This window comes from Physeter macrocephalus, chromosome 17 (assembly GCF_002837175.3).
Source record: "Physeter macrocephalus isolate SW-GA chromosome 17, ASM283717v5, whole genome shotgun sequence".
NCBI classification, from domain to species: Eukaryota; Metazoa; Chordata; class Mammalia; order Artiodactyla; family Physeteridae; genus Physeter; species Physeter macrocephalus.
In genome coordinates this window covers 51,647,119-51,672,801 of record NC_041230.1, presented here as the reverse complement: position 1 = coordinate 51,672,801, position 25,683 = coordinate 51,647,119, and the positions used below count along the sequence as shown (strand labels likewise).

The following is a 25,683-nucleotide window of genomic DNA, read 5'->3' as shown; positions in this document are numbered from 1 at the left end:
TTTGTGACCACCTAGAGGGGTGGGATAGGGAGGAAGGGAGGGAGGGAGACACAAGAGGGAAGACATATGGGAACATATGTATATGTATAACTGATTCACTTTGTTGTAAAGCAGAAACTAACACAGCATTGTAAAGCAATTATACTCCAATAAAGACATTAAAATTTAAAAAAAGGAAGAGTAACTGGTCTGACTTTATTGCCTCTGCCTGATTTGCTAAGCAAAGCGCAATAAAGACAAATTGGGAAAGATGCGTGTTCAAGAGAGCCCATCACTGCATTGTGTAAAACAAACACCGTATGCTAACACATATATAGGGAATCTAAAAAAAAAAAAAAAAAAAGGTTCTGAAGAACCTAGGGGCAGGAGAGCCCATCACTGCATTGTGTATCATCGTAAAACATGATGAATGGGGAGAGGGCAAAGGTTCACATCACAGTCGCATAGTAAGAACTGAAATGAACTAGCGGAATACGGGCAGTGAATGAATGAAATGGAGTGACGTCCAAAATGAAGCAGAGTGGGCTAGTGTGAATGGGGGAGGGGATGATGGGACCCAGTGCATGGACCAAAATGAACAAATGGAACGGAATGGGAGGAATGAATGAGAGAGGGTAGGGATGGATGGATGAATGAATGAAGGAAGGAAGGAAGGAAGGAAGAAGTGGTTGCCGACCCCAATGTAAAGCAGAAACTAACACAGCATTGTAAAGCAATTATACTCCAATAAAGACATTAAAATTAAAAAAAAGGAAGAGTAACTGGTCTGACTTTATTGCCTCTGCCTGATTTGCTAAGCAAAGAGCAATAAAGACAAATTGGGAAAGATGCGTGTTCAAGAGAGCCCATCACTGCATTGTGTATCATCGTAAAACATGATGAATGGGGAGAGGGCAAAGGTTCACATCACAGTCGCATAGTAAGAACTGAAATGAACTAGCGGAATACGGGCAGTGAATGAATGAAATGGAGTGACGTCCAAAATGAAGCAGAGTGGGCTAGTGTGAATGGGGGAGGGGATGATGGGACCCAGTGCATGGACCAAAATGAACAAATGGAACGGAATGGGAGGAATGAATGAGAGAGGGTAGGGATGGATGGATGAATGAATGAAGGAAGGAAGGAAGGAAGGAAGAAGTGGTTGCCGACCCCAAGGGGATTCTGGTCTGGCAGGGAAGGAGACATGTAACCAAGATTTACAGGAGTGTTTGACCGCTGCCCTACCACTAACAGGCCATTTGTGGAGCAAAGGGCATTTGATCTTGCAGGCTTATGCAGTGTCTCATTTAACCCTGACACTGGAGGTTCTGTTAGTTCTGTTTTGTGAACAAAGAAACAAAAACTGGGAAAGCTGTAGTCAAGTCCCTAGAAAGAAGCAGTTCTGGGTCAGGCTCCCAGGAAGCAGACTCTGATGGGGCCTTGCAGCCCGAGGTTCATCAGGAAAGCTGGGAGGAACCACTCCCATGAAGCGAAGGTAGGAGCCCGGCTGGGCAGAGGGGCACGTTGGTGGAGGTGCGGTCTCCACAAAAGCCTCAGCCCACCCCACCGGAGCCCTGAACCTGGGACGGTCCTCAGAGGTGTCCTGAGGTAGAGCAGGGGGACCCCTTTCCCATTGACCAGTCACAGGATAGAGGCTATTTTGTTCCCTCACAGTCGTGGAGGCCAGAAGGCTGTAATCAAGATGCCGGTAGGGTTGGTTCCTTCGGAGGGCTCTGGGGGAGAATCTGTTCCATGCATCTCTCCCAGCTTCTGGCGATGGCCGGCATCCTTGATGTTCCTGGGCTTGTAGACACATCACCCCCATCTCTGCTTCTGTCCTCACACGGCCTCCTCCCTGTGGGTGTGTGTCTCTTCTCACGAGACATCAGTCACAGTGGACGTGGGGTCCACCCTACTCCATCCAATAGGCCCGCATCTTAACTAATTACATCTGCAACAACCCAATTTCTAAGGAAGGTCACATTCACAGGTACGGGAGGTCAGAACGTCAACATATCATTTTGTTCTTGCTGCTGGGGGCGGAGGAGGAGAAAGGACACAATTCAAACCATAACATCAGCCAAGGACTTTTCCAGACGGCTGGTAGCTGAGCGCCGTGCGCTGCCAGCAGCGTTCCCTGTAGCTGGGGGACTAGGTCCTTTACTCGTGAGGGGCTTCCGGGCAGCCGAGCATCCAGTACAGAGACCGTGGCTTGGGGGGTTTCCGTCAGTTTACCAGGATCACGGGGCTAACAGGAAAATGGGCGAGGACTTGAACTTGGGGTTCGGGCATGTGCTCAGGAGCTGGAACCTTATCCTGAGGTCAAGGGGAAGCCCTTAAAGGAATTTACTTTTTATTTATTTATTTTTTTAATTGGAGTGTAGCTGCTTTACACTCTCGCGTTAGTTTCTGCTATACAGCAAAGTGAATCACTTATCATTATACATCTATCCCTTCTTTTTTGGATTTCCTTCCCGTTTAGGTCACCACAGAGCACTGCGTAGAGTTCCCTGTGCTGTACAGTAGGTTCTCCTTAGTTATCTATTTTATATGTAGTATCAATAGTGTATATATGTCAATTCCAATCTCCCAGTCCATCCTACCCCCGCCCCTTGGTGTCCAATTTGTCTTCTATGTCTGTGTCTCTATTTCTGCTTTGCAAATAAGTTCATCTATACCATTCCATTTCCCAGAAAAGCACTCCTGATAACTGTGGAGAATGGACAAGAGTGTGACGGCAAAAGGCTGCGAGGATGGGACCCCAACTGTGCTTGACAGAATAAAGACCCCCCCCCAAAGACATCTGCATCCTGATCCCCAGAACCTGTGAGTATGTGACCTTACGTGGCAAGAGGGACTCTGCAGGTTCAGATCAGCTAAGTATCTTGAGATGGGGAGATTATTCTGGATTATCTGGGTGAGCCCAGGGTAATCATACGGGTCCTTATAAGAGGGAGGCAGGGGTGGGGGTCAGTGTCAGAGAAGAAGGTGTGACAGTGAAAGCAGAGAGGGAGAGATGTCAAGATGCTGTGCTGGTGGCTTTAAGAAGGAGGAAGGGGCCAAGAGCCAAGGAATGCAGGTGCCTCTGGAAACCTGAAAAGGCAAAGAAACAGCTTCTCCCTTAGAGGCTTCAGAAGGAACCAGCCTTGCGACAACTTGGTTTTAACTCAGTAAAACCCTCTTCAGATTCATGACCTCCAGAACGGTAAGATATTAAATTTGTGTTGTTTTAAGGCACTGAATTTGCAGTAAAATGTTACAGCAACAATAAAAAAATAATACAGGACTAAGGCAGGAAAGATGGGGTTGGAGACACTCGTATGGTCAGATCGAGTCACACTCCGCCAGTGGTGATCACTCTATGCCTTTCTTAGTTTGACTTAGAGAGTCCTCAGACCTGGCTCCATCCTCCTGCAGATCAACACCCTCTGCTCTCTCCCCGCCTCTCCCTTCCCGGCCCCCCTGGCTGTGCTGTCCCTCAAACACACCAAACTCATTCCTGGACCAAGCCTTTTCACTTGCTGTTCCCTCCATCTAGAATGCTCTTGTCCCCCCACCAAAAAAAAGCGTGCACGTCTGTACCCTTACCACTTAGGTGTCAGCTCAAATGTCACCTCGTGAGAGAGGGGTCTTCCCAACTACTCTAGCAAAAGCAGCCACCCAGTCAATCTCATTGCCCTATTCCAATTGTCTCTCCAGCATCCATCACTCTCCTATTTTCTTGTTTACTTTGTTTACTGCCCGTCTCCTGCTTAAGAAGGTCAGCTCCACGAGAGAAGAGACCTTGTCTATCTTGTGTGCTGGTCACTCCCCAGTGCCTAGAACAGAACCTGAAATAAGTAGGCATTCAAATACTTACGGATGGAGATAAGTGGATGGATGGATTGAAGACTGTTGGATGGAAGAAAGACAGAAGGGTGGTGGGTGGGAAAATGGATGGATGTAGAGATGGAAAGAAAGATGGAAGCATGGGTAGATGGTTGGATGGAAGGATGGGTGGGTGGAAAACTGGTAAAGGAAAGGAAAACTTGAAAGGTTGATGAATGGAAGGATAGCTGGTTGGAAGGATGGGTGGAGGGATGGATAGATGAGTGGGTAGAAGAAAGGATGGGCTGATGGGAGGAGAGGTGAATGGAAGGACACAGATAGAAGGAAAGATAGGAGGAGGAATGGATAGAATGATGGATGGGTGCGTAGAAGATGGGTAGATGGATGGAAGGAAGGATAGATGTAAAATCTCCATGAGGTGGCTGCCAGGCTAAGCTGGCTAGATACTGCTGATACTAAATACCTCCCATCTGTGTTTGAAGGGGGCCCGGCTGCTCTACACCTTTCTGATGAGGACGTTAGTTGCCAGTGACAGAAGTCAACAGGCTGTTCGCACCTCTAATCCTTGGAACCAGACTCCATAATCATCTTAACTCATCGGCAAATATCTATATTTAACGAATTCCCCACCCACGCCCAGCTATTGACTTAGCAGCTTTATCACAGGGCTTGATAATCCCGGTTCCAAGCATTAGCATTAACTTCTCCTGCCACCAGTGGGGTCCCTCCGCGCTCTGGCCTCCTTCCAAACAAACAAAGGTTTGCTCACACCGCTTCCCTGCTTAAAAACCTCAGGAAGCAATGTGTGAGTCACAGGACAGGGGCAAAATTCCAGGGCACTCAGAGGCCTTCACATCGTGGTCCTGGCACAACCCTCCAGTCTCGTTTCTCATCCTCCACTTGCTCCTGTCACTTAAACCCCCTGTGCTGCCATCATATGAAGTCCCTCTCTGGTCTGAGGACAGATCCTTCTCCCTCAGGCCTCCAAGTCCCATACATGCTATTGACCCAGCACATAGGCTTCCCTTCTCTCCACCTATGGCATGTCCTTCCTTCTAGAAGCTCACCTGTCCGGGAAAGGAAGCGCTGGTCCCTCAAACACGGTGTCTTCACAACTGAAGCCATCATCATCTCCTGCCAAAGCATGTCCTTCTGTATTGTCCAGGTTCTTAAAGGATCCACCCCGTACCCCAGACCACAGACTCCGGAGGCATCCAGGACACTGCCCTCTCCTCCACCCTTCTCATCCCGTCAAACGCCAAGGGTCAGCAACTCCTGCTCCTGCAGCCTTCAGGCTCTCCTGGCCCATCAACCTCTCTGCAGCCGCCAGCTCCCAGTCCCCTTCCCTCCGCCATGGATGAGGCAGAGGCCCCCACACTCCCTGCCCCGTCCCTGCTCCCTGCACCCACTCCCAATGCAGCCAGCAGGACGGCCGTAGACTATTAAACTGGCCCCAGCAGGCCCCCGGTCCTATGGGCCTCTGCTACCCTTAGAAATAAATCCCCAACCCTTTCCTCACCTCACAGAGACCTTCTGGTTTACCCCCGACTACCTCTCCAGCCTGTGACCCCCCAAACTCTGCCCGTCTGCTATACAGGCTTCCTTTCAATTCTTTCTGGGCATCAGGTTCTCTCAGCTCCTGGCTGGAGCAGAGGCTGTTCCCTCTGCTTGGGACCCTCTTTCCTAACCCCTTAGTCTGGATAATCCTCCGCATTGTCAAAATCACATCGTCATCATGATGTTAACCACAATAATAGCAACGGCAGCTAAATCTGAGAACTTACCATGTGCTGGACACCGTGCTAAGTGTTTTACAGGAACATCCTGTTGGGTTATGAAGCAAGGATGATTGTTATGCCCATTTCATAGATGAGGAAATTGAGGCAGAGAGCTCAAGTGTCTGGTCCAAGCTCTTGGCAATTGAAATCAGGATTTGAACCCAGGCGGTCTGACTCCAGAGTCCTCCTCTTAACCATTTCTCTAGGGAGCCACGGAAGAGGAGGTCCCACGTCCTCAAGAAAGCCCTCTGTCTATCCCCAGTCCAGGTTTATTGCCTGCTGTCTGAGCTCCCACCCAGCTGGCACTCCGAGCATAGCTCCTAACATCTCTTGGAGCCCGGCTGCCATGCTCTGAAGAGGTCCAGGCTGGACTACCTCCCAAGGAGGGGCTCTATGGAGAGATGCCCCGGCAAATGAGGCCACCTTGGACATTCCAGACCCAGCCAAGCTCCCTGCCAAGCTCCCGGCTGCAGGACTGGGCTCAGGGGAGACCAGCCAGAACCATCAGCAGAGCCCCAGCCAATGCATGGAATTGTGGGAAAACCACAAATCATTGTTGTTTTAAGTCCCTGGCCTGGTTCATCTTTCAGCCTCAGTTTCCCCACCTGAAAAATGGGGAGAGCAATTTTTACCTTCGATGTTTGTTGTGAGAAAGTAAGGAAGATGGTCAGTGATTGGTTGCCAGTTTTTAATTCTGGACCAGCCAAGGGAACAACTCTTCCTTTCGACTTTTCTCCCCCATCCACGGTGACCCAAGGCCAGGCCACTCTCACATCCTCAAGTTGCCCAGACATACAGCTCTCTGCTCCCTCCCCTACCTTGTCCTTCTGAGACCAGCCTGGTGCTGGGCTCCCGTCCTGCTGGCCAGGCACATCAGGGAGGGCCATCTCCCACTCACCCAGAGCAGCAGGTCCCAGGGGCAGTGAAGGAGTCAGAGAAATGACACCCTCCAGATGGGTATCCGCTCTCCAGGGAGAGCTGTGACGTGGGTACAGAAGGAACCTGACCCACTTCAACATCTGGCTGTCAAATACATCTCCACTGTGTTGTCTAAATTAAGGGATGATTTGACCCAGACCTGCTCCCAGGCGAAAGAAACCAGAAACAAGAGCTACTCCAGTTGGAAAACACTCTCAAGACTGTTTATTCCCAAAGTCACAGATTTGAACGCCTGGGGAACCCAGGCAGGTGATGTAAATGTACAAGACAAGCAAGTGTAAGACCAGAGGAATTAGGAGCTCAGTGCAATTCCTACCAGGTACGCTGGCTCTTCAGTAACTTTTTCATTTAAATATAACTACATACACACTTAAGAGTGTATAACTCTCTACAAACAATAAATGCTGGAGAGGGTGTGGAGAAAAGGGAACCCTCCTGCACTGTTGGTGGGATTCTAAATTGATGCAGCCACTACGGAGAACAGTCTGGAGGTTCTTTAAAAAACTAAAAACAGAGCTACCATATGACCCAGCAACCCCACTCATGGGCATATATCCAGAAAAGACAAAAACTCTAATTTGAAAAGATACATGTACCCGAATGTTCACAGCAGCACTATTCACAATAGCCAAGACATGGAAGCAACCTAAATGTCCAGTGACAGAGGAATGGATAAAGGAGATGTGATACATACATACAATGGAACACTCCTCAGCCATAAAAACAATAATGCCATTTGCAGCAACATGGATGGACCTAGAGATTAACATATTAAGCGAAGTCAGTCAGACAAAGACAAATACCATATGATGTCACTTATACGTGGAATCTAAAATATGACACAGATGAACTTATTTACAAAACAGAAACAGACTCACAGACACAGAAAACAAACTTATGGTTACCAAAGGGGGAAGAGATATAAAAAATGATACAAATGAACTGATTAATAAAAACAGAAACAGACTCACAGACACAGAAAACAAACTTATGGTTACCAAAGGGGGAAGGGGGGGGGATAAATCAGAAGTTTGGGATTAATAGATACACACTACCATGTATAAAATAGATAACCAACGAGGACCTACTGTGTAACACAGGGAACTATATTCAATCTCTTATAATAACCTATAAAGGAAAAGAATCTGAAAAAGAATAGATATATATTATATATACACCTATATAACTGAATCATTTTTCTGTACACCTGAAACGAACACAACATTATAAATCAACTATACTTCAATTAAAAAACAAATCAGAGCAGTGGTGGCACAAAGGGAAGATTGGGATTGACATATATACACTAATACGTATAAAATAGATAAGTAATAAGAAGCTGCTGTATAAAAAAATAAAAATATAAAAAGACTGGACGACAAGTTAAAAAAAAATAATAGCCAAAAAAAAAAAAAAGAGTATATAACTCATACGGTAGATTAGTGGTTGCCCTGGGCCGAGAGAATGGGGGTACAGAGGGAATGACCGCTAGCGGGTACCAGTTTTCTCTTTGAGGAGATGAAAATGTTCCAAAATTAGATGTGGCGATTGTTGCACAACTCCGTGAACATACTAAAAACCACTGAATCTTACACTCTCCGTGGGTGGATTTTAGATATGAGTTATACCTCAAATAAAGCTGTTCCAAAAAATGATAGGGATATAAAAAAAAAAAAGAGTATTGAGCTTGATGAATGTCCGCAAAGCAAATGGACTCATGTAACCACCACTCAGAGGAGTTGGGGAACCCTGCCAGCACCCCACACCCCTTCCCACGCCCCATCGCATTCACTACACAACTGCGTTCTCCTCTCATTCTTAAAAGGTAACCACGATTCTGACTTCTACTAGACTAGACTAGTTTTGCCTTTCTAGTCCCTTCTATGAATGGAACCATTCAGTGTGCATTCGTTCATGCCTGGCTTCTTTCACTCAACGGTACTTGTGAGATTCACGTTGACACACAGCAGTGGGTCGGTCACCTTCTTTGGGGTACAGTTTTCCATTGTACGACAATAGAGTAATCAATGTATCCACGTTGATGGGCATTTGAGTGGTTCTACGTTTGGGCTGCTCCAAATGGAGCTGCCGTGGACACTCTTCTGGCCTGTGTCTTTTGGTTGGCAAGAGTATTTACTGTCTTCAGGAAAGAGCTAGGAGTGGAATTACTGGGTTCTAGGGTAGGTATGAATTCAGCTGAGTAGAAACTGCCAGTTTCCCAAAGTGTTTGCTCCAAATACCACTTCATTCACATTGTTTAAATAACGCTGTGAGGGCCAACCCAAAACACTCCTACAGGCTACACCCTGGCTTCGAGCTGCCAAGGTCAAAATCTGACCTACATTTTTAGAGTCATATAAGAACTCCACTAACGAATGGTCCAAGGTCACAGAGCAACGTAATGGCAGCATGCATATTCGTGGGCAAGTTGTCCGCCCCTCAAACCTCAATGTCCTCATCTGTAAAATGGGGCAGTAATAACATCTCTTACACTGAGTTGTGGGGAGGATCAAGTAAAATAATGCCTGGAAAGCAGTTAGCACAGTGCCTGGCTTATGGGTGCTGCATAGACGTGAGTTGTAATTGCTGAGGCCACTCTCACGTTTTCTCAACCTGGGTCTATCACCCTTCATCGAAACCCATGCACACTGGTAAATACTGACTGCTAAAGATGAACATTTGATTAGCATTGACGTTTCTTATTCCAGAACTCATACAGCTAAGTTGTATCAACCCTCAGAAGGTCAAGCCCTATTACATCCCTCTGAAGCCTAAGAAACTGCATTCAGATGCCTGGGTTCTGGGACACCACACCGATCATAAAATAGCTGTATTAAAAATGTGTTCTCTCTTGAAACTTTTCTTGAATTATGTGTTAGTATCAATATGTTGTTTCAACTTGTGGTTTTTCCAATTTTGTGAAAGACAAGTTGATATTAAAGGCTTAAGATTTATAATTTATGTTAAAACAAAAAAGTTTAAATAAAAGTCTTCAATTTTATTGAAAGAAAGAAAGGGAGGAAGGAAGGAAGGAAGGAAAGAAGGAAGGAAGGAACGAAGGAAGGAAGGGAGGGAGGAAAAGAGCAAAGCCAAGCATTCACCCTGGGAGTTTCTGCAACCCAAAAGTTCCAAGTCTAGTCAGTGGTGTCCTTCCACTGAAGGTTAACTTAAGGCTGGAAACATGTCATTCTAGTTACACTGTGAAATGGTCTCATGTGCCATTAACCACTTTGTGGAGGTGTGAATTTTCCCAGGGCACCATTTTTGCCCAGGGAACTGATGGCCTGAGACGGGAAACTGGAGGCTGGGGGAGGTAATGTCCCATAAAACCCAGGTTTCATGACCATCGAGAAGATGAAGCTTCTGTATGCCTTATTGGTCATTTCAAGTGGTCTCAAGGGGATGCCTTTTAATCTCCAGGTGAAAGCTGGTGATTCAGAGGGGGATAACAAGCAATTGTGTTCCAAACGGTCTAGAAAGGCAACTCAGGCTGTCCCAGGGTCTTGTCTTGCCTTTTTTTTTTTTTTCCCTCTCGTTTGAGGCATCTGATGAGGAGTTTCTATAATTAAAGTGGTGGCAGGGGCCGGAAGATAAAACAGCTATTTGAGAGAGGAAATTTTTCCAACTGAGCTAAGAGGTCAGTTAAATCCCAGGCTGAGATATCAAATCATTTGCGCCTCCTTAATCCAGAGGTGGCTCAAACCTGCCAGGGAGTGTGGAGGAGGGGCATGAAGACCCTGGGCTGGTGCTGACAGGGCACCAGTCAGGGAGTGCAAATGCGGTAGGCGGGTCCTAGGGGTCAAGTGAGGCAGGTGGCAGGAAACGGAAATGGAATGCGTCAGTTTCTGCCCTGGTGAACTTAGGTGCTGAGCCCAACTGAGCAAACTCAGCAAGCCAAATGCACTTTGAGGCCAGTCCTTTCCCTATTTCTTTCTGAGTGTTAAAAGTTGCCCATCTGCACAAATCAGAGATGGCCACAGGCCCCCAAATCCCACCCTTTGCCTTCTAACTGGGTGGTTGTGTAAATAAACTCCTGAGTTTGCTTACCAGCTACAAAATCCTGGAAGTGGTACTAACTCTCTCTAGGCCTCAGTTTCCTCATCTGTAAAATGGGAGCAAATAATAAACACACCGCTTGCCAGGACAGCTGTGGGAATGAAATGAATTAAACGATAGCAAAGCTCCTGGTCTTAGGTAGAGCTCATCGGGCAGTCCCCTCTCACCCCTAACCTTTCATTTGAATGGTGGGTGTGTTTTAATTTCTTTAAACCCAAGATGGGCGGGATAATTTGGAGGTTAAAGGAGACCAGCTCTTCAGAGTCATTCTTCCAAACGAGGCCAGGTTCCCTCCCGACCTGAATGATTTCTACATCTCCTACTCATGCTGACATGTGGCGGATGGTACAAGAATTAACCGTACAGGTTGTTGAAGTGTTGAAACCTTTCCATACCAATTGGCAAACGGCACGTGCTCAAGTACCTCCCCCCGACTCCAGCCTCCAAGATCCACCCCCCTCCTCGGCTTCCCCCCATGGTCTGGCAACTAAAGGGCTGGCTCTGCACAGTTGGGGCCTCTGGGATCTATGCTCAAGTCCATTCTGATTGGTCAGGAGCTGCCGTACAGGTTTTGCATTGGGCTTAAGTCCATTCTGATTGGTCAGAGAGCCGCTGTACAGGTTTTGCATTGGGCTTAAGTCCATTCTGATTGGTCAGAGAGCCGCCGTACAGGTTTTGCATTGGGCTCACCAATACACGCAACAGGCACTTGGGCTTTACCATCCCCCACCCCTACCGTAGAGGAAACTGGGGCACCCAGAGGGGAGGTGACCAGCTCAAGGTCACCCTTTCAGTGAGTGGCAAAGCCAGGAGCTGCCAGACTCCTGGAGACAAGGTGGGACTGTGCAGGGTGTCTTGGGGGGCATGTTCAGAGCATCCCACACCTTGCCCCATGGTACGTACCAACCCTCACCTCTGCACTGAAACTGCCTGGGTTTGAGTCCTGACTCTGCCACTTACAAGCTCTGTCACCACAGGCAAGTAATTTATACCCTTTGGCTTCAGTTTTCTTATATGTAACAAAATGAAACATAAAGCAGAGCATTACAACCTCAGTACTATTGACATTTGGAACCGGATCATTCCCGCGGGGTGGACTGTTCTCTGCGTTGTAGGGTGTTAAGCGGCACTCCTGGCCTTGACCCAGGAGATACCAGTAGCACTCCACACCACACACAGTCAGGGCCACCAAAAATGTCTCCAGACATCGCCTGAGGTCTCCTCCGGGACAAAATCATCCCCAGTTGACAATCCCTACTTTACTAAGGCTGTTCTGAGGGTTAAGGGTTTATAGAGAGGGCCTGACCTACAGTTAGCCACTGTTATCACCTAGCTCAACAGTTAAAACTGGGTTTGCCTGAAAGTAGCATTGACCAAAAATAACAGTGACTTAACCCAGACAGCAGCTTGGTTCATGTTCACATAAAAGGCCAAACGTTAGCAGTTCAGGGCTGCATGGTGGCTCTGCTCCTCTCCTCCATCCCTAACATTCAATCTTGTCCTCAGGAACCACAGTGACAGCAGAATGGAAAAAGGGATAAGAGGGAAAGGGAGGGGCAGAGGACACACGCCTGCCAGCCATCTCTTAAAATAGATCCCCAGATGCTGCCAGGTTGACCCTCCACCGACATCCCATTGGCAGAACTTGGTCACATGACCATACCTAGCTGCAAGAGAGGCTGGGAAATGTAGTCTTTGCTCTGCGCGGCCATGTGTCCAGCTGACATGATATTAGTGTGGAAGAAGAGAGAATTGGCTACACAAGGTCATGGAATCTCCTGAGCCTGCTGCAGTCAGGAAGCTGATTAAGGGCTGTCAGAGCCACCAGGCCACGAGGGTGATATAATCCTTGGAGCATCTGGTGCATTACTTTTAATAAACCACTAAACAAGAAATATTAGCACAGCCTACTCATCTTTAAAAACAAATCCTGGGAAATGCTGTGGGACCAGCATCCTTTATAATCAATTCCCTCCCCCTTGCCCACCGCCCCCACCCCCCACCTGCCCTCCATGCTCTACGTGAACTTAGGGTAAGAGGAAGAGCACATGGGACACTGGATCAGGAATCTGAGGGACTCCCCTTTTGATTCTGCCACCCAGAGGCTGCATGACACAGATCAAGTCACCAGCAGGGCCAGTATTGGAGTCCCAAGCCTCAAAATGAGACATATTTGTGTACATGCATTTTGTGAACTTTGTAGCCGCTCTAGCCAATAAAACCTTCTGTGATGATGGAGTGCTCTAGATCTGCACTGTCCAACATGGCAGCCACCAGCCGCTACATGTGTTTCTGAGCACTTGAAACGCGCACCTACAAAAGACAAACTGGACTTTTGGTGGCATTTATTGGAGAGCACAACTCTGGAGCACTTGCTGCATGTGATGGAGCCATTTATACTGTTTCCTCTCAAGGACTTTCTATCTCCCAGGTCCCTCGTGTTATCATCCTCTTCCCCTTATCTTGAGCCCTTAAAAAAGCCACCCATCACACCCATTAGCATGGCTATTATTTTTTTAAAGACAAAAAACAGAAAATAACAAGTGTTGGTGAGGATGTGGAGAAACTGGAACCCTTGTGCACTGCTGAGAATCATGTGAAATGTTGCAACTGCTTTGGAAAAACAGTATAAAGGTTTCTCAAAAAATTAAACACAGAATTACTACATGATCCAGCAATTCCACTTCTGGGCATATATCCAAAAGTACTGAACATGAACTGATATTTACACACCCCTGCGCACAGCAACATTATCCACAACAGCCAAAAGAACAACCCAAGAGTCCATCAATGGATGAATGGATAAGCAAAATGTGGCATATATGTACATACAATGGAATGTTATACAGCCTTTAAAAAGAAGGAAGTTCTGGGCTTCCCTGGTGGCGCAGTGGTGGAGAGTCCGCCTGCCGATGCAGGGGACACGGGTTCGCGCCCCGGTCCGGGAGGATCCCGCGTGCCGCGGAGCGGCTGGGCCCGTGAGCCATGGCCGCTGAGCCTGCACGTCCGGAGCCTGTGCTCCGCAGCGGGAGAGGCCACAACAGTGAGAGGCCCGCGTACCGCAAAACAAAAGGAAGCTCTGCAGCATGGGTGAACCTTGAAGACATCACGCTAGTTGAACTAAGCCAGACGCAAAAGACAAACACTACATGATTCCACTCCTATGAGGTACTTAAAGTAGTCAAATTCATAGAGACATATCATTGCATAGTGACAAGAGTTTCAGTTTTGCAAGTGAAAAAAAAGTCTGCAGATGGTTGGTGGTGATGGTTGCAAAACAACGTGAATGCACTTGATGCTATAGAACTGGACACTTAAAAATGATGAAAATGGTCAATTTTAGGATATGCATATTTTTATCTATATAATTTACATTTTTATTTATATAAATTAAAAAAAAACACCCCAAACAACTCAAACTCATCTGTACTATGAAAAAATGTCTGGTAACAGACTGGGAGACTCTGTGTGGGTCCAAGGAGGTCAGAGTCTCCAGCACTTATGGTGGAAATCAAGGTTTCTGAGGAAGATTTAGGGTGCCCCCCTGAAGCCATCTGCCAGAAGAGCAGTCCCGCAGGATGACGTAATCAACCACGTTGAGCCCAGAGGGCTAAAAACAGATGAACCATTTCCAGAACAGGGACCTTTTCTGTCTCCTTCCTGGTGCTAGTGAGACTATAATACGGGTCTTAATGTTAAAAGAAAATGTTAGAATAAAAGATCACCCAGTCCCCGGGGTGATCTTGCCTGGGAATTATGCTGGCCTGGAGGTATGGCTGGTTCAGAGGCCACAAATGTGGGCCAAGTTTGAATCTGACATTCAGACAGTTTTGCTTGGGATGTCGGGTATTTTCATTTTCTTTTTAATTAGCTGTCAGCATTTAAGAATTGCGAAGTTCTATATTAAAATCTCTCCTCCGGCTTGTCTTGAACAAACAGGGAGATCTGGCTGCGAGGAGCCCACTCTCCCATGTGGCAGCAGGCAGCTCTTCCTGAGTTTCAGTGACCCCTTCGAATGGGACTCACCCTCCCCAGTTCACCACAATCCCCACCACTCCCTATTGTCTCCCCTCCCAGCCTATCTGTGTTTGTGACCAGCTCCTTCCCCACCGGTGAGGTTTTGCCATCTGCATGAATTGGAACAAGAATTACAGACTCTAAGAATGTCTTATATAGACAGGAAATTTACAGATAATCTAGGTTAAGTTCGTTTCATAGAAGGGGAAGCCCAAAGAAGATAACTTGCCCAGGATTTTAGAATCATCAATGAGCTGCATGGAAATGAGAACTCAGGTCCCCGAGATCCCATTCCTAATCTCTAGCCATTCTCACGGCCTTAAAAGACATGCATGTGCACCCACGCATGCACACGGCCACTACCTTTGGCAACAAAAGTAATAACAGCGGTGAATGTTCACTGATGGCTTGCTACGAACCCAGGAGGCACCAGGCAGGCCTCCCTGCACAGTGCTGCTATGTTGTAGACACTACCCTTATCCCAGATGAGATGACAAGGGGATAGAGCCTTAGTTGGAGAAGTGAAGCATTCTCCCTGAGCAATGCTGCCTGGAGGAGGCTGAGCTGGGGTTTCTGCATGGGTCTGTCCAGTTACCCGAGGATTAACCAGAATTGCAAATTCTGCCCCCTTAAATGCAACAGTTACCATCTCACCCTCTAAAAATTACATCATCCCCAGGCGTTGAATAACTTTGAGCTGGGAAGACAATGGGACTTGATGATATTGAGCTCAAATGGAACATCTGGCTTCTCCACGTACACAAGGGTCGGAATGAGGCTGTGGGAACCCATTCAGTGGCCTCATTATAGTGTTGTCACCATCAATTGATTCCATAACTAAGAGTCCATGTTCTACCCAAAGCAACAGTGAGTCTTCCGTGCAGTTTCTGATTCCCTAAGTGTCCCCAGCGACACCATGGGACTTATTTTTATTCCTATATGCGTTTGCAAATGGTTGTTTCTCAGCCTCAAATCAATATGTCATGAATAGGAAAAGCCAGAGTCACAAAAGCCTCAATGAATGCCTTCTGCAGCAATGCATATATCTTGGTATTGAACCAGCCGCAGAGGAATAGTGGAAACTTTGAATTTGGGTTCCAATTCCTGCTCTGGTCTTTTGAAGCTGTGTGACCCTGGGCCAGGTACTCGACCTCTCTGGCCCTTGGCATCCTTATCCATGAGAGTGGAGTGATACACCTGTATCAGAGACCTCCCAAATCACCTAAGACTGAACTACATAGTGCAAGTTAGTAAATTATAAGGCTTCATGCAAGTGTCGGCTGCTGTTCATTTTTGTCGAGCGTGAAAAATATGCTGGCAGTATTTGACCGTTTGGACCTCCTGCTTTTTAATCTAGGTTTACCCTGTCTCGAGTTCAAATGCTTTTCCTTAAATAATTAATTTCTCTGCATACATCACTCTTCAAACCTGTCGACACCTGCAGTCGGTGTAAGACGGTACAACTGAAAGCAACTAAATTCCTACCATGGCGAAATGAAATTCTACCCTCTCCGCCTAGAGAACAGAACCTGATGGTATCAAAGTGATTGCTGACCCTCTGGAAAGAGTTCCAAGTGACAGAGAGGACAGGCTGGCCACCGGGGTTCAAGACTTAAGGCGGTGCCTCTCCTCTGCCCTTTAGCCTCCTCGGCATCCCTGGGCTGTTGGAGCCTGGACTCTGAACGCACTTGCGCCAGGTCTGGGAGAGAGATGACCAGGTCCTCTGCACTTATCAGCCAGCTGTCATCCTCACCTTTGCCCATTAAAAAAGTGAATTTACCTTTTAAATCACAAAAAATACACTTGCAAATTAATTTTGCTATATTATGTTTGCAAGGATGGAGCAGTACAGGAGGGTGTTTAAGGGCATGGACTCAGATGTCAGATCCTCAACCCCCTCAATGCTGTGTGACCTCAGACAAGTTGCTTAACCTCTCTGAGCTTCTGTTTTCATATCTGTAAAAAGACAATATGAAAAGCCTTCATCTTAAAGTTGCTGTTGGGGTGGTGGCTAACTGAGGCCACGAAGAAGAGCATGCAGCAAGCCCTCAAGCATATGATACAAAATGTGTCGAAAAGGGTCCAGAAATAGGCACAACAAGATAAAAACAGTGATTCTTTGTTAAGAGGAGAATGTGCATCTGCTTTCTTTGTACACAGCCATCAATTTTGTATGGATATATGAAAACAACACATGCTCATTCTAGAAAATGTGGAAAATTACTTGGAATAAAATAAATCTTGTTTTCTGCAACCCCAGCACCACATCCCTAAGGGAGAGATGGTCGGTCTTTAATAAATATTCTTATCTTTAGCCAGGTAAACCTCACGTGGAAGGCAGAAAAATGACCAAAATGTGTCCTTTCCTTTGGATTCTGGTCATAGCTCCCAAGCAGAGCTTGCGAGTCCCCAGACGCTCAGGGGTCAGGAAAGTGTCTCCAGCTCCACTTAATTCCTCTATTTATCCACCCATCCAATGCTACTCGTCTGTAAAATGGGGCTATCAATAGGCCAATAGCACCTACCTCAAAGGTAGGATGGTTGTAGGATTAAATAAGACAGTGCATGTAAAGCACTTACTATAGTATCCAGGATAAAGTAAGCAGTCTAGGGTCGGGATTATTCTTAGTGATATTACTACTAATAACTATGTCCATGCCATGCCAGCCCTTATGCCAGGAGCAAAATTGACAGACTTCCATCTCTGGCCCAACTTTACCCTCTGCAACAGTGTAAGATGTGACCCCATCTCGTCAGACCCAGGCCGGCCCTGCGCCTGAGACAGTGCTGCCGGGGGATCCGTCTTCCCCCACGGCTGGATGAGGGGACCATCACCCCACCTCCCCACCACTGTCTGCTCCTCCAGACTTGCTCTAAAGGCACAACTGATAATACTGTCTGTCCTTCCTATTTATTTAGCTAGAAAGGGTATTGGGTGCAAAAGCCAAAATTTCTGCTGACAGCAAAAGCAGTCAAAGAAACATTTCTTTTTAGGATAACAAATGTTTTTGTGTTCCAGCAGAGAAAGAACAAAGCTTCTGCATTAAAAAAAAAAATTAAGGTCAATTATTTCATTGCTTTTAGTTTCTCAACCTTTCCCGATTGAGGGCTTGCTCTAGAATATTGAGGATCCACGGGATAGCACACTTTTCTGTGACCTTCTCGCTCCCCTCTAAGGAAAATAACTGCCCTAGAGTTTCAAATTCTTCAGGAAGGTGGAATACGTCTGGAGCAATCAGCTCTTAAAAGGTGTGAGAGCAAATTAGGAGATAGTTTTCCAGCAATAAAACTGGCTTTAGGCTCCTGATAAAACACACACACACAAACACTAACATGAGATGCTGTTGTCAGGACATTAGAAACAGTTAAGACCCAGTTATTTTTTTAAGGGTTCTCTGTAATTCTATAATTTGCCTTTTTTTGTATAATTGTACAACCTTTGGTTGGTTATCTTTTATAAAATGTTGTTAGTAATAATACCACTAAGAATAATCCCGAATCTAGACTGCTTACTTTATGCTGGATACTATGGTAAGTGCTTTACATGCATTATCTTATTTAATCCTACAACCATCCTACCTCTGAGGTAGGTGCCATTGGCCTATTGATAGCCCCATTTTACAGATGAGGAAACTGAGTTTCAGAGAATCAAAGTAATTTGCCCAAGCTAGAAATGGAAAGAACTGAGATTTGAAACCAGATGATCTGGCTCCAGAGCCTGCAAGCTTGATCTTCACATGATACCTGAAATTTGTACAGAAAGAAAAATACCTATTCGCGACAACAAAATAGACGTAATGTCTAAACCTTCCATTCAGAGATAACCACTTAGCACCTTGGTAGATAGTCTTCCATTTTATTTTTCCTTTGCCTCTTTCACTTACCAAGTGTAGAATGAATATTCTCTTATGTCAATAGGCATATTTTCCACCCTCATGATCAGAAAACCAAGAGAAAGAAGATACCATGACTGGAAAAAAAACCCAAGGACTAAAGTCAGAACTGGGGGGGCGTCGCTGGTAGCGCATTGGTTGAGAGTCCACCTGCCGATGCAGGGGACACGGGTTCGTGCCCCGGTCCGGGAAGATCCCACGTGCCGCGGAGCGGCTGGGCCCGTGAGCCGTGGCCGCTGAGCCTGCGCGTCCGGAGCCTGTGCTCCGCAACCGGAGAGGCCACAACAGTGAGAGGCCCGCGTACCGCAAAAAAAATAAATAAATAAATAAATAAATAAAAATAAAGTCAGAACTGGGAACAAAGATTAAATCTGGAGGTCTTCTCTTCCCTTGGCTGTGACAAAGCCTCATGGTTTATTATGATACTTGGGAGGTTACAAGTCATCAAATGACCAAAAAGGAAAGAAATTTAAAGAAGCAGTAGCAGCTTTAACACGACCACAGAGTCTTTGACGCCCCTCCCATTGAGGGGCAGGGCTGTGCCCCCTCCTTTGAGTGTAGGCAGGCTTGTGACAGCGTTGACCAATAGAGTATAGCAGAAGTGACACCATGTGACTTTTGAGGTTGAGTCATAAAAGGCCATGTAGCTCCCCTATGGCCCACAGGAGCACTGAGCTGCCATGATAGAGGTCTGACCACCCCCTGAGGCCACCGTGCTGGAGAGGCCACCAGGAGATGCTCTGGCCAACGGTCCCAACTGAGCCCAGCTTCCGGCCATCCCTGCCAAGATGCCAGCCCCAGATGCTGAAGCCACAGCGGCTGATGAGTCTCCCGGCCGACATCACAGGGGAGACACTAGCCTTTCTCACTGCATCCAAATTCCTGACCCGCAGAATCCAGGATTGTTTTTTATGCATAATAAAGTGCTCGCTATTTTATGACACTAAGTTCGCGATGGCTTGTTTTACAGCAATAGATTCCTGGAACAAAATTTGGTACCTGGAAACACAGACTGACTTAAACAAACTGAGCCGAGCTCTGTGCTACTCCACGTGCATCTAGGAACCACGAGACCAAAAATCCTCTAAAAGGTCCCGACAGCCCCCTGGGCCTGCCCTGCCTGGGCCTCCAGCAGGCATGTTTGCCTAGGAAAGGGCATCAAAATGTAACTTTCAGAAAGTTTTTTTAAAAAATGCCTCTTGTAGGATGAACACGTGCGGAAAATCTATTTTGCTCATTAACGAGGGGGCCGACGGGATGGCAAAGCTGGTCCAAGAAGCACATGAGCACCTAGTGTTTATAGGCACCTGACAGTGTCGGGATAAGGTTGCTGAGTGAGGTTCAAAACAGTGAGCCTTCTGTAGGGCAAGGCAACCATATCCTTGGGGGTTCCTTTGCTGACAGAGAGAAATCATATTCATCTCTATCAGACACAAATTTGCCAGTTAGCATGTGCCCTTCAGAATCTGGACCCTAATGAATAGTAATAAGCGAGTCGAACGAAGGCACGGTTCCTCAGAGAATTAAATATAAATTACTCCCGGGCTGGCCTGTTAGTTGAGGCTGTAGCGTGACATTGAAAGGACGGAGAGGCATCCATTTGCCTTACTCTCAAGTTTTTCGTCATCTTCCTGCTCAGTCCTGGCGGCACCTTGCCAGGTTGACCTCACACCACCAGCTGCCCTTGGGACTTTGGGACCCCTCCTTTACAACTCTCCTGTCCTCCTGAACTTGGACATGAGTCTTTGCCTCCGCTTGGCCACTGTCCTCCTGGAGACCTTGGGCTCCCAGCCCTTCTCCGAGGCCCCTGGTCCCTCCCCGGCGCCCCTGCCCCCTCCTCCCTTGCCCCCATTAGGGCCCCTCTGGCCAAGACCCCTGGACCTCAAGCTTCTCAGAGACCGACTAAAAGATGCACGATTCTGAAAACAAAGCTTCCAAATCATGAGAAAAAATACAACTGCTATTAATATAGATTTTGATGGTTAACCTATGTATCTGTTCACTGGCCAATGACATCCAAAATATTTCATGACATCAAAACCAAACTGTCGCTTTCTCGTCTCATTTTGAAAAGGCCAATCTGAAAAAGGAACAGAGCACGCTGAGGGGTTGGACCAATCCTAAATTCAGCCAGCTCCTCGCAGCCAAAAGATTGCAAAAGCACAACGCTAAAGAAATATGTCCCCACATCTTTGCAAAGCAAAGCACATCTTTGATGCGGGGTTGGGGCTTATTTCAGAAGCTGGATGCTCCGTGAGGAGAGACCTCCAAAGGTAAGAACACCTGGCTGCGGGGCTGCTTCCCTCCCTCCCTGGGCCCACCTGGAGGCGCCCAACTGCCAACAGGGGCCTCCTGGGCTCCAGAGTTCACATCTCCTGCCACTGGGCATTTTCGCCCCCTGCCAGCTCCGCCCCTGCAGAGGCTCCGCCCCTGCAGAGACTCCACCCCTGCAGAGACTCCACCCCTGCAGAGACTCCACCCCTGCAGAGAGAGGCTCCGCCCCTGCAGAGACTCCTCCCCTGCAGAGACTCCGCCCCTGCAGAATGACTCTGGGGAGAGCCGCCCACCATGCCATGGGCCCTGCTGAAACTCCAGCCCATCCCCCACTACGGTGCTGCCTCGCTGTCCTGCCAGGGATCCTGCCAAGCCCAGTGGGTACCAGGCTGAGCTACCCAACAACGGAGGGTGGAGAGCGGGCCTGTCGAAAAGGGGGACCCCGGGGAGCAAGAAGTCGGGGGGATCACAGGCGACAGCCAGCCAGCCCCTGGTCTAGGAGAGGCACTTCTCACGTCGGATTGGTCAGGTTGCTGAGCAGATCCCCAGGGGGGAAACCGCTTGGCCCGTGTCCCCCAAACTCACCTGGAACAGCATCCTTTTCCTTGAGGGCCTTGGAGCACGCGTCTTCAGGGGCAGCCATGCAAGTTCAAATGCTTCCTGGGGGTGGGGGAGGGGAGGTAGAGAGGTAGCGGGTACAGGGGAGGCCCTCTAAGACCCTCTTTCACCCCTTTACAGGAACTGATCTGCAGCCTGACGAGGTGTGGTGACCCCCGCGGCGGCTTAGTTGGCCGGGCCAAACGGACTCAGCCAGGCTGTCGTTCAGAATCCCTGGGAAACTCTGAAAGGGCCTCTGTCCCACCCGAGGCCCTCAGGGGGCTCCTCAAGGCTCTCTGGGGGGTTCTCTTGGCAGGAGGAGAATCCTGCCAGGCCCCCCATGACCAGGCAGGGGGCTCGCGGTTCCGGGACACACCCGATCAGCCCGTCTCCGCTCCCTTCAAGCCCAGATCCCCACTCACTTCCTGCCTCTCATCTGGGACCTGGCCTTGGGCGGAATCCTTTCCCTCAGGGGCTCTCCAGGCCTCCCAGGACCTGGAGCTGCTCCGGCCTCCCTCTGGCCTCCTGGGACGCAGAGGAAATTCCACACAGCATCCCTTCCGGGTCACCCATCACTTACCTCCCTCCTCCCCACGCCGCCCCCACAGCCGCACCTCCCCGAGCGTGATTCCGCTTCCGGAAGGGGGTCTGAGGAGGCTCTCGCGTGAGCTGGCAGCCCCGAGCTCTTCTCTGGGCTCTAAACGCAATTGCCCAAACACTTGCACCTGGGCGCCCTTAACCTAACAAGCTCCACCAGGCTGACACCTTTTCCCCCTAAACCTCTTCTCCTCCATTGCTTCCTAGGTGGGTTACTGGCCCCCCCATCCGCTCTGCCACACAGACTGGAGATCTTGGGGTCACGTAGCCTCCTCCACCCTCCGTCCGCCAGTCCCCAGGGGCATCCTGCGGACGCTCCTGTATCTCGTCTACACCCCTCCTGCTGCCTCTGAGTCTTCTGGTCCCTGCTGTCTGCCTCACGCCCTCTTTTCATGGTGTCCTAACTGGGGTCCCTGTCTTGTCTTTCTTTTCCTCTGGTCTTTGCATCCCACTCTAGACATATCTTCCCTAAGGTAGGTCAGATCTGGTCGTATTCTTCCTGAGTTCTTTGGACGACTCTGTAATGCCTTTCAAATTAAGATCCAAGTGTTCGATCCAACATTCAAAGCCATGTTCTCTCTGACTCCCATTTCCTTTTCTAAACTAATCTCTGACTGTCCTCCCGAGCTGGCCACACATCGCACTTCCCAGACATGCCTCACTCTGCACCCTTCTCCTCACTTCTGTATTCCCCTTAGCCCAAAGGCCTTCGTCAGTGTCGCTGCTCAGACTCCTACTCATACCTCCAAGCCCAGCTCAAATGGCCCTTCCTGAAAAATCTTCCTTGGATTCTCCCAATTAGAATCAATCTCAGACTTCCCTGTCCTCCCGAAACTCAGTGTTTTGTCCCATTAACATTTCTCTAAATCTTGGCTGCAGGCAGTTGTGAGTCCGTCTCCCCAACATGCAGCCCTCAATTCCAGGGCTGGGTCTTACTCACCCCTGATCGCCCCTCAGGCTCCACCCTTGAGCCCTGTCTGTGGCAGAATCCGGCAGGGAGTGTAACTCCAGCAGGAACCAAGCACTTTCAACATGATCTGCGTGGACCCCTTTATAACAGGCCCCATAAACTAGCCAACTGTCTTGAACATTAAAAAATAAAATTAATAGAATAATAATAACTTTACGATAGTTACCCATATCTGTTGTATTAAGTCATTATGATCATACGTAGGTTTCAAAATGATACACGAATGTTCAAAATAGGTTAAATGGAAAGTAAAATTCAGGATCTTCGTAACCTTAAGGTTACCAACGGCAGCTTAATCCGTACCTGGTGTCATCTCGCATTTCTTACTGAACCTTGAACCCTTCTCCCAGCCTCTGTTACCTCCTGAGGCAGGGACACAGCCCCAGAAATGTAGTCTTGGAATTTGAAGGGTTGGTGCGATGTAGCAGAGCTAGCAGCAGACAGACCCGGTTTTGAATCCTGGATGCCTGCGGACAAATTCCTTAACTTCTCCAAGCCTCGGTGTCTCCATCTCTAAACTGAGAGAATAATTGAATCTACCACCAATCATCAGGCTGTTGTAAGGGTTAAAATGTTTATTTCGTTCAGCGCGTGGTACACAGAAAGAGCTCAGCGATACATAGTAGTAGTGATTGAAGTGAACAAAGACCCAATGCAGGCAAAAAAAAAAAAAAGAGTAAAGAAATATAATCCACCAATCTAATTGGGAGAATCATATGTGACCCTTAACTGGATGTTGGTCTGAAAAACAACTACACAAGACATTTTGGAGGCACGGAAATTTGATTATGGACTGAGTATTAGATGATGTTAGGGAATTTTTGTTAATTATTGTTCATCGAGTTTGGTGTGATAATGGTTTTTTGATATGTAGAAATTATTTTTCCAGATGTCCATGCTGAAGAATTCAAGGTGAATTGTTACAGTGCCTGTAGTTTACCTTGAAATGTTTCAGAAAATATATATATATATTCATACATAAAGTCAATATGACAAAATGCCAGCAGTTATGAGCCTAGGCAGGGAATGCTCGTTGTACTAGTCTTGCAATTTTTTCTGCTTGTTTGAAAAAATGTCATAATAAAAAGCTACGGGCACCTGGATGGTGGCGGGAGCTGAGCCCCTAGCGTGTGTTCCGCTCTGTAATCCTCCAACCAGAATATAAAACACCTGATCTCTTTGGAGGGTGATTCCTCCTGCAATAGAAAGGACTCAGCTGCCTGGCATTCAGAAGCAATGGCACATGCCTCCTTTGAAGCAGAGACTTGTCCCTGACAATCCAAAGCTTCTGCAAACTGCCTGAGGACAGCCTCGCTTTCGGGAAGAGCTTGCATCTTTCACTGGGGATAATTACATCTTGAGCAATATTTTTAAACAGAAAGCTGAAGCAGCTGTCATTGGTCCAGCCAGCTCTCTCCTTCCTTCCAGAAAAGGAAGGTAGAAGGAAGGTAGGAGGTGAGAGGGCAAACCTCCACTGGTGAGTTTTCTCTAGGACATCAGAATTCCAGGAGGATGCGAGGGAGGGAAGGCAGGCATGGTCCATGTAGAGACAGAGCTGGGCATAACTGCAGGATTCACGGGTGACTGACAAAAAAATAGAGGTTCCGGGGCTGGAGTAGCTTTGAAAGCCTAGCCACTTCAAAGCCATCCGCTGTGACAATCTAGTCCTAACCGGGCCGAGGCTGAAACCAGCCCACCGACATGGCTTATTTGGTCCTCTGCGTCAGTGGTAGTTTAAAAAAAACAACCCACTTCCAAAGATTAAACACAACATACATACTAAGGTACACATATCACTTGCACGGATTTAAAACACTGTGTAATCAGCCTCCAGAACCCTCTATGCCCCCACAAAGGCAATCGCTTTCCAGGCTTTTATCACCGTGGATTAGTTTTGCCTGTTTTTGACTGTTCTATCGATGGAATCACGCTGTATCTGCTCTTTATGTCCGGCTCCGTGCACTTACCGTAATGGCTATGAGATGCTTCCGTGTTGTGGCACATGGCTGCAGGGTGTGCATACTCGTTGCCGTATGGTATTCCGCTGTGAGAGCACACGTGATTTATTTACCCACTCTCCTGTTAGTGGGTGTTCCAGTTTGCCGCTGTTACAACAGCGCGGTGACAAGCCTCGTAACCCGTGCCTTTGGTGAGCATCTGTGCGCGTTTCTCGTGGATATACACCTAGGAGAGGAATTGCTAGGTCAGCAGATGTGCACATGTTCAGCTCCATGGCGCTTTATAAATTTCTCATTAGTTGGCAACATTTAGAATTTGAGAGATGTAGCATACAAATCAGGCTTACAGCTCTCCTTTCAAACTGTAAAGGTCCCACAATATGGCATCCACATTCCCCCTCTGTGAGCTGGGGTTTGCGTTCCCCCACCCCCCCTGCCCAGCTTGCCTGATGCCATCCTCCTGGCTCCTGGAGGCACCTTGACTCTGGGACTCTCAGTGGGGAACGATCCGAGTGTGCTTTTACTGAGAGTCCATAATGAAGATTACTGGGCTGCCTCGGTTTCACCCGTGAGGTCATGCTGAATGACCCCAGGGGTCCAAGGACCTTGATCAGGTCACTGCAGTGAGGGTGCTGATAAAGGATCTCCTCCTTCCCGGATGGCGCCTCCTCCCGCCCTGGCACCAAGATGCCTTTTAAGTTAACTTTAAAAAGAAGATTTTCAATCAATACATGCCCATGGTTTTTAAAAATAAAATAGTACACAATGATAGGGAGAAAAGGAAATTTCCCTCTCCC

General features: G+C 47.8%; 1 protein-coding gene across 1 annotated transcript in view; it reads left to right on the top strand.

Moving 5' to 3' along the window:
• The first annotated feature begins 21,058 nt into the window (after positions 1–21,058).
• KCNG4 (potassium voltage-gated channel modifier subfamily G member 4) overlaps positions 21,059–25,683 on the top strand; it is a 31,181-nt gene continuing 26,556 nt past the window's right edge. The window contains exons 1-2 of the mRNA XM_024124791.2: positions 21,059–21,145; positions 21,503–21,525. Of these exons, the coding sequence (XP_023980559.2) occupies positions 21,059–21,145; positions 21,503–21,525 (110 nt within the window). The remainder of the gene's footprint in view (positions 21,146–21,502; positions 21,526–25,683) is intronic.